The following is a 9,574-nucleotide window of genomic DNA, read 5'->3' on the forward strand; positions in this document are numbered from 1 at the left end:
TATTGTCTACCATCTGTGTGAAAAGATTGCCCCTTGGGCTCCCGTGGAATCTGTCCCTCCCACATTAAAGCTACCCCTGGTTCTTGATTCCCTTACTGTGCATTCACCCTACCCACTCCTCAAATCATATTAGACACCTGTTTAAGATCACCCCTCAGCCTCCTGTGCCCCAAGGAATAAACTCCGAGCCTGCCCAACTTCTCCCTGTAACTCAGGTCCTCAATCCTGGCAACACCCACGAAAGTCGTCTGTAACTTTTTTCAACTTTCTGTCTTTGCTTAGTCCACCCCAGGCTCTTCTCTCCGCTGTCGTTCATACTCAGGCATGATTGATGTCTAACTGACCCCTCCCTCGTGTGTGATTAGTTGGAAGCGGCCAGGGCGTCGTCACACTGAACACTTGCAGCCAAATAACATTAATTCCCCGAGACGGCAGCGCCCGCAGTGGAAAACACTGAACCAGAAAGTTGCGGAGTTAAAATGGCTGCGAAAGACCCGGTCGATAGTTTGACCGAGGAGGCAGTTTGTCCCATCTGCCTGGATTTCTACATCGATCCGGTGTCACTGGAGTGTGGACACAACTTCTGCCGCTCCTGTATCACAAAGATGTGGGACAGGGAGGAGAGAAATTCCTGCCCGGAATGTCGAGAGGAGTTTGAGGAGCGGACGCTCAGGGTTAGTTGGACCTTGGGGAGACTGGCTGATAAAGCTCGAAGGCTGTGCCTGAATCGGCAAGAGAATGAACGTAAACCTCACTGCGAGGAACATCAGGAAGAGCTGAAGCTGTTTTGTGAAACGGACAAGAAAGTGATCTGTGTGATTTGTGCAGCTGGGAGGGAACACAAGTCCCACAGCTTCATGTTGATAGAAGATGCTGTAGAAATCTATAAGGTAAAATCAAACCGATATTGATCATTTCATCCTTTAATTCCTTGTTTATTGTCTGACATTTTATTCTCTGTTCTAAATGCAAATCCCAGAATCAGGTGAAAACTTCCTTCGAATCTCTCACAAAAAAGAAATTAGAGATACAGCAAATGGAGAAGCAACAGAAACTAAAGATATCTGGAGTTCGGGTGAGGCTTTCTAGTTTCGATTTCCTGGTCTTGTTTACCTGTGATGCGAATAACAATAGGCCAACCCTCTGCAGCTCAGATTCGAGAACCTGAGGTACAGAGCGAGATTGGGCCGGCAATGACTTGACTATTTGTGCATTTCGCGCAGTCTCCCTGTGACCCTGTCAGATTACTATCATATCCCAAAGACACGCTGGTTAGCTGGTCAATCGGCGACTGTATATTATCCTGGTGAAAGGTAGTTGTGGGCAAATAAGTGGGAATTAATGGGCACGAGAACAGCATTGGCAGCAGGGCATTTAATTGGGAGAGTGGGATTGATGGGATCATCGTGTTACTCTCACAACAAATAAGAAATCACCTCGACAAGCTATTCAATTGCCACGGCAAAAACGTGCAGAGTGGAATGCAGGTAAATTGGACCAAGACAGGCATGTACAAAGGCTAGCCTGGACATGGTTGACCGAGGGCCTATTTCAGTGCTCCATGAAATCGCTGAGTGAAATGGTCGCCTTCCATGTCTTAAAACAAGACAATACCACAACTTGATATATTAATTTTCATCCTTCACTTGACAGGAAGAGTCACGCAACCTTCAGTCTTACTTCAGTTCCTGGTTTGCGAAACTGCACCAGATTCTCTCCGAGAAAGAAAATCGTTTACTCAGAGATCTCCGGGTAGAAAAGAAGAAGCTTGTAAATCAAATGAACATAAATCTGACGGTGATTCAAAACAATTTAAATGATGTACAGCGGGAGCTCGACGAGTTACAGCGAAGAATGGATCAAAAAGAGCGCGTGCTATTTCTGAAGGTGAGGCGCTACATTACAGGTTCGTTTAAAGGAAAACGCACAGTAACAAAACGGTGGGACGTTGCTCTGAAATAACGCAGCTTTTAGTTCAGCTTTTTCTAATCAACACAGAATTCCGCCCCTCTCTACACAAACCTCCCCACCTACTCACAACAGATACCAGCAATGCCCACAGTTCCCACGTCTCTCGCGGTTATCCACTTTTATCCACCTTCCCATTAAATTACCACACCTGTGGTAGTGTTATATATTATCTTGACTGAATCTCTTTTGCAACTTTTGAAAGATCACCTGATATTTTATCTTCCATTCAATTTCTTATCATTATCTGATATTTCAATGTTTAATCTAGATAATAAAACTCTCGTTTGTTTGTTCCTGAACTGCAGCCAAAACGGTGCAGGATAGCGCGACAATTTAAGGCCCACCTTACTCACCGTCGTCCCTTTGGTGCTAATGGAAGAAGTTTCATTGAAATCGGTGTTATATTTTTAAAGTTGTTCACATCTCCTAGGGCGGGAGAGAGGGGGTGGATGGGGAGCAGGGGAAGGAGGGAGGGGAGGGTTGAGGTGGATGGAGTGGTGGTGGGGTAGAGAGCTGGAGAGTGCAAAGTGGAAGCTTATTTGGCTGTGCACATGAAAGAAATGGGGTCAGGGGGTAAAGATGGTGTTACCTAAAATTGAAGATTTTAATGTGCATTCTGCTGTGATGTAAACTACCCGAGCGGAATAGAGGTGCCGATCCTCCATTTTGAGTGTGACCTCACTCAATGGAGGAGGCACAGGACAGGAAGGACAATATGGAAATGAAAAGTGGAGTTGAAATGTTTAGCAACCGGGATGTTCCGCAGATCTGGGTCGTTTAGTGTACACTTGGTCTCGGCGATGTACAGGAGGGGTCCGAACCGAAGCCAATCCACATCCTCGAGAAATGCTGCCTAACACGCCGTGTTCCAGCACATTGTGTTTTATATATATACTAGACCAAGTGGACCCGTTGGGCCCAAACCTCTCCTGCATTGGTGCAGCACCCACTCCTCCCCCCTCCCTTCTCCCGCTCCCCTCCCTCCCCCTCTCCTCCCCATCCCCCCTCCCCTCCCTCTCCCCATCCCTCCCCCACCCCCCATTTCCCTCCTCCCACTCCACCAACCTCAACCCGCTTATCCTCCCTCCTCCCCCTCCCTCCGTCCCTCGCCCCCCCTCCCTCCTCAGGAGATAGATTTAAACTTTAAAATGCGAGTATGTTTAAAAATATAACATCGATTCCAGTGAAACTCCTTCCATTAGCACCAACGGGATGACGGTGCGTCAGGTGGGCCTAAAATTGTCGCGCTATCGTGTACCGTTTTGGCTGTAGTTCTGGAACAAACAAACAAACAAACAAACGTGAGTTTTAGTATATGGATAACCCGGCATTTTGCATTTCTTGTATCTCAATGAATTCAGACTTGTGTTTTATTTATTGCAGGATGAAGCTGGTCGGGAGAGCAGGTAGGACATGCTCTTGACTGAAACTCCGTGTGGATGTGTAATGTAACACAAAAATACATGCTCCATTTACAACCATGTGTTTACTATTTGCAGTGCGAGTGTTGACACCGAATCATTGTCAGTGACAGCTGCTGCCCCGGTCTTTGAAACGTTCTCCCACCCCTTTGTGTTTAGCACAATGTTAAGAGAAATATCTGATGCCATGAAGCGGAGTTGCTTACAACCTCACGGTAAAAATATAGATATCTTTGATTTTTTCAACTACCATAATCCTCCTCTCCCCCCTCCACACACACACACACGGATACGCACAACTTTTCCCTCGGTCCCCCACCCCCTCCTCCTGCAGCTTCTCGACCTCCCCCCCCCCCCATCCCCCCCGCCATCCTTGTCTCACACCTTCTGTCTTTTCATCTCTGGCATTAATCCAATTATTGTCCTATCAAAACAATCCTCTCGCTGGTATCCGCCTCTCACTTGCGATGGGTGGAGATGGAATCCCACCACTGGCCACAACTTCCCATCTCCACCCCTTTCCGCTTTCCACAGACCGTTCCCTCCGCAACTCCCTAGTGTACTCGTCCCTTCCCACCCAAACTACCCCCTCTCCAGGTACTTCCCCCTGCAAGCGCAGGAGACGAAACACCTGTCACTTTTCCTCCCCCCTCCCACTCCGTCCAAAGACCCTGACAGTATTTTCTGGTGAGGCAGAGGTTCACTCGCACCTCCTCCAACCTCATCTACTGTATCAGCTGGATTAGGTGTGGACTCTTGTATATCGGCGAGGCCAAGCGCAGGCTCGGCGATCGTTTCGCTGAACACCTCCGCTCAGTCCGCCTAAACTTACCTGATCTCCCGGTTGCTCAGCATTTTAACTTTCCCTCCCATTCTCGATCTGACCTTTCTGTCCTGGGCCTCCTCCATTATCAGAGTGAGGCGCAGCACAAATTGGAGGAACAACACGTCATATTTCGTTTGAGCAGCTTACACCCCAGCGGTATAAACATCGACTTCTCTAATTCAAGTAACCCTTCTTTTCACTCTCTCTACGTCCCTCCCCTTCGCAGTTCTCCGACCAGTTTGACTGTCTCCGATTACATTTTATCTCTGTTTGCTTTGTTGTTACCTTCTCCCAGCTAACAGCACCTCATATTTCGCCTGGGCAGTTTGCAGCCCAGTGGTATGAACATCGACTTCTCCAAGTTTAGATAGTTCCTCTGTACATCCCGTCCCCTCCTCCTTCCCAGATCTCCCTCTGTCTTCCTGTCTCCACCTATATCCTTCCTTTGTCCCGCCCCCCTGACATCAGTCTGAAGAAGGGTCTCGACCCGAAACGTCACCCATTCCTTCTCTCCCGAGATGCTGCCTGACCTGCTGAGTTACTCCAGCATTGTGTGAATAACAATTCTACGTTTTCCTTTATCTCCATCCCCTTTGTCTCGTTTTCACACCTTACATTTCCTTACCCCGGAAACACCCTCTCCCCTGACTTCGGTTTGAAGAAGGGTCTCGACGCGAAACGTCACCTATTCCTTCTCTCGAGAGATGCTGCCTGTCCCGCTGAGTTACTCCAGCATTTTGTGACTAACTTTGAAACAAAACGCATTCATGTTTTGCAGAGGTGCTGACTGAGCCTATGTTAATTACTTCAGCACATTCCGCCCCTTTACTGAACATGCATCTGAAATTCATTCTGTTAAATCAACCTGGCAGATTTATTTCTCCTCATTTATCAGACACATCTGAGTAACGTGTTGATGCAGAGATTGTGTGCAATTATGGGCTGAAGGGGATTTGACGTTTTATTCCAGTAGCAAACCCAACTGCTGGGAAGCTTCGCTTTCACACAGGCAGCTGGAGATGTGAGATCCCTGAACACAACCGACAGGCGCGCCCCTCCCTCTGTCTCACCGCCTCTCAAGAAAACAGGAGCAGGTTACCTGTCCCCTCATGTCCGCCCTCGTTCAGTATGATCATGGTGACTCAACCACAAGTCTACCTCTTCTTTAGCCACCTCTAATTACCACTCGCATCAATCGCCACTTCTAACAATCTTTCTCCTCTCCCCGCCACCTCCCCCGCCCCCTTGCCCGCCCACCAGCCCCACCCCTCCCCCGCCCACCACCACCATCTAGCGGCAGGATATCGGAATGCTTCTTTGTGAAGAAAGATCCCGAGCTTCTGAATACACCTCCTCATTTGTCAACGACAACCGCAATCTCTCGTCCATCCTCATTGTCCGCACTCGTCACCTCCCACACCCACCCCCCCTTGAAATTTCCGCCCGAATTTAACGGCGCCGCCCCTCCCGTTCCCCAATGCCCATGAAATTCCCCTCTCCAACCGGGAGAGGTGTCTGATGTCCATCCGATGTTGTCGTGGGTGTAACCCCGGGAAAGGTTTCAGTTGTCCGCCTGCCTGAGCCTGAGCGGCCTCTCCCCCGGTCCCGGCGCCGCGCTGCCCGAGTCTCCCCCCGACCCCCGAGGACTCTCTGATTTTCTGCTTCTACCCTAGTCTCCGTCACCCTGGATGTGGAAACAGCGGGTCCGCTGCTCGAGGTGTCTGAGGATCGGAAGAGGGTGAGAGTGACGGGGACCCGGAGGAGTCTCCCTGACACCGGGAAGAGGTTTACAGTCCAGGCGTGTGTGCTGGGATCGGAGGGATTCACATCGGGGAGACATTACTGGGAGGTAGAGATGGCGGGGAGTCAGTACTGGAGTCTGGGAGTCGCCGCAGAATCTGTGGAGAGGAAGAGACGGGTCACACTGACCCCGGAGACTGGAGTCTGGAGCATCTGGCGGTGGGATGACGGGTTTGAAGCATTCACCTGCCCTCCATCCCCTCTCCCCGCCCGTCCCATCCCCGAGAGGGTGGGAGTTTATCTCAGTTACGAGTCCGGGACAGTTTCATTTTACGACGCGGGCACCAAGTCCCATCTCCACACCTTCACTGGGAATAAATTCACGGAGAAACTTTATCCTTTCATCGAGACTCGGCATAAAGACCAGTGGCTGAGAATCTGCTCCGGTTCCGCTCCGGGTGTGTAAAAGGGTCGGGTCCCGGGACCGGCGGTAGGAGCTGGGCTCAGGGGCTGTGGGGCAGAACCCCGGTGGGCAACAGGTCGGCGCTGAACGGCTCCCATTAAATCCCCAAATTCCGCCACGCTTCCCTTCGCTTTCTCGCAGTCTCTGTCTCCGTTTCAGAGAAAACGTGAGTGACCAAAGTCCATTCCAAGCCCGCGGATACCATCGGCTACTTCGTCTCCCCGCTACCCCTGTTTGACAATAGACAATAGACAATAGGTGCAGGAGTAGGCCATTCAGCCCTTCGAGCCAGCACCGCCATTTAATGCGATCATGGCTGATCACTCTCAATCAGTACCCCGTTCCTGCCTTCTCCCCATACCCCCTCACTCCGCTATCCTTAAGAGCTTTAACCAGCTCTCTCTTGAAAGCATCCAACGAACTGGCCTCCACTGCCTTCTGAGGCAGAGAATTCCACACCTTCACCACTCTCTGACTGAAAAAGTTCTTCCTCATCTCCGTTCTAAATGGCCTACCCCTTATTCTTAAACTGTGGCCCCTTGTTCTGGACTCCCCCAACATTGGGAACATGTTTCCTGCCTCTAATGTGTCCAATCCCCTAATTAACTTATATGTTTCAATAAGATCCCCCCTCATCCTTCTAAATTCCAGTGTATACAAGCCCAATCGCTCCAGCCTTTCAACATATGACAGTCCCGCCATTCCGGGAATTAACCTAGTGAACCTACGCTACACGCCCTCCATAGCAAGAATATCCTTCCTCAAATTTGGAGACCAAAACTGCACACAGTACTCCAGGTGCCGTCTCACCAGGGCCCGGTACAACTGTAGAAGGACCTCTTTGCTCCTATACACAACTCCTCTTGTTACGAAGGCCAACATTCCATTGCCTTTCTTCACTGCCTGCTGTACCTGCATGCTTCCTTTCATTGACTGATGCACGAGGACACCCAGATCTCGTTGAACTCCCCCTCCTCCTAACTTGGCACCATTCAGATAATAATCTGCCTTTCTATTCTTACTTCCAAAGTGAATAACCTCACACTTATCTACATTAAACTGCATCTGCCATGTATCCGCCCACTCACACAACCTGTCCAAGTCACCCTGCAGTCTTATTGCATCTTCCTCACAATTCACACTACCCCCCAGCTTAGTATCATCTGCAAATTTGCTAATTGTACTTTTAATCCCTTCATCTAAGTCATTAATGTATATCGTAAATAGCTGGGGTCCCAGCACCGAACCTTGCGGTACCCCACTGGTCACTGCCTGCCATTCCGAAAGGGACCCATTTATCCCCACTCTTTGCTTTCTGTCTGTCAACCAATTTTCTATCCATGTCAGTACCCTACCCCCAATACCATGTGCCCTAATTTTGCCCATTAATCTCCTATGTGGGACCTTGTCGAAGGCTTTCTGAAAGTCGAGGTACACCACATCCACTGACTCTCCCCTGTCAATTTTCCTAGTTACATCCTCAAAAAATTCCAGTAGATTTGTCAAGCATGATTTCCCCTTCGTAAATCCATGCTGACTCGGAATGATCCTGTTACTACTTTCCAAATGCTCAGCAATTTCGTCTTTTATAATTGACTCCAGCATCTTCCCCACCACTGATGTCAGACTAACTGGTCTATAATTACCCGTTTTCTCTCTCCCTCCTTTCTTAAAAAGTGGGATAACATTTGCTATCCTCCAATCCACAGGAACTGATCCTGAATCTATAGAACATTGAAAAATGATCTCCAATGCTTCCACTATTTCTAGAGCCACCTCCTTAAGTACCCTGGGATGCAGACCATCAGGCCCTGGGGATTTATCAGCCTTCAGTCCCATCAGTCTACCCAAAACCATTTCCTGCCTGATGTGGATTTCCTTCAGTTCCTCCATCACCCTAGGTTCTCCGGCCCCTAGAACATTTGGGAGATTGTGTGTATCTTCCTCAGTGAAGACAGATCCAAAGTAACGGTTTAACTCGTCTGCCATTTCTTTGTTCCCCATAATAAATTCCCCTGCTTCTGTCTTCAAGGGAGCCACATTTGCCTTGACTATTTTTTTCCTCTTCACGTACCTAAAAAAACTTTTGCTATCCTCCTTTATATTATTGGCTAGTTTACCCTCGTACCTCACATTTTCTCCCCGTATTGCCTTTTTAGTTAACTTTTGTTGCTCTTTAAAAGAGTCCCAATCCTCTGTCTTCCCACTCTTCTTTGCTATGTTAAACTTCCTCTCCTTAATTTTTATGCTGTCCCTGACTTCCCTTGTCAGCCACAGGTGTCTCTTACTCCCCTTAGAGTCTTTCCACCTCTTTGGAATAAATTGATCCTGCAACCTCTGCATTATTCCCAGGAATTCCTGCCATTGCTGTTCTACCGTCTTCCCTGCTAGGGCCTCCTTCCAGTCAATTTTGGCCAGCTCCTGCCTCATGCCTCTGTAACCCCCTTTACTATACTGTAATACTGACACTTCCGATTTTCCCTTCTGCCTTTCCATTTGCAGAGTAAAACTTATCATGTTGTGATCACTGCCTCCTAATGGCTCTTTTACCTCTAGTCCCCTTATCAGATCAGGATCATTACACAACACTAAATCCAGAATTGCCTTCTCCCTGGTAGGCTCTAGTACAAGCTGTTCTTAGAATCCATCTCGAAGGCACTCTACAAACTCTCTTTCCTGGGGTCCATTTCCAACCTGATTTTCCCAGTCTACCAGCATGTTGAAATCTCCCATAACCACCGTAGCATTACATTTTTGACACGCCAATTTTATCTCCTGATTCAACTTGCACCGTATGTCGAGGCTACTGTTTGGGGGCCTATAGATAACTCCCATTAGGGTCTTTTTACCCTTACAATTTCTCATTTCTATCCATACTGATTCAACATCTCCTGATTCTATGTCACCCCTTGCAAGGGAATGAATATCATTTCTTACCATCAGAGCAACCCCACCCCCTCTGCCCACCTGTCTGTCTTTTCTATACGTTGTGTACCCCTGAATATTCAGTTCCCAGCCATGGTCCTCTTGTAGCCATGTCTCAGTGATCCCTACAACATCATACTTGCCCATGACTAACTGAGCCTGAAGCTCATCCACTTTATTTTTTATACTACGCGCATTTAAGTACAACACTTTAACTTCTGTATTTAC

General features: G+C 48.5%; 1 protein-coding gene across 1 annotated transcript; it reads left to right on the top strand.

Annotated features, from left to right (window-relative positions):
- Positions 1–479: 479 nt before the first annotated feature.
- Positions 480–6,424, top strand: LOC144602802 (zinc-binding protein A33-like). Its single transcript, XM_078415928.1, has 6 exons — positions 480–890; positions 980–1,075; positions 1,654–1,887; positions 3,355–3,377; positions 3,471–3,607; positions 5,892–6,424. Exons 1-6 carry the CDS (start codon positions 480–482, stop codon positions 6,422–6,424), a joined length of 1,434 nt encoding a protein of 477 aa, XP_078272054.1.
- The last annotated feature ends 3,150 nt before the right edge of the window (positions 6,425–9,574 follow it).

This window comes from Rhinoraja longicauda, chromosome 19 (assembly GCF_053455715.1).
Source record: "Rhinoraja longicauda isolate Sanriku21f chromosome 19, sRhiLon1.1, whole genome shotgun sequence".
Taxonomy (NCBI): domain Eukaryota; kingdom Metazoa; phylum Chordata; class Chondrichthyes; order Rajiformes; family Arhynchobatidae; genus Rhinoraja; species Rhinoraja longicauda.

Coding starts and splice junctions, on each gene's coding strand:
- LOC144602802 (XM_078415928.1), top strand. CDS start 480: ATGGCTGCGAAAGACCCGGTCGATAGTTTGACCGAGGAGGCAGTTTGT. Junction 3,378..3,470: donor GAAGCTGGTCGGGAGAGCAG/GTAGGACATGCT, acceptor TACTATTTGCAG/TGCGAGTGTTGACACCGAAT. Junction 3,608..5,891: donor GAGTTGCTTACAACCTCACG/GTAAAAATATAG, acceptor CTTCTACCCTAG/TCTCCGTCACCCTGGATGTG.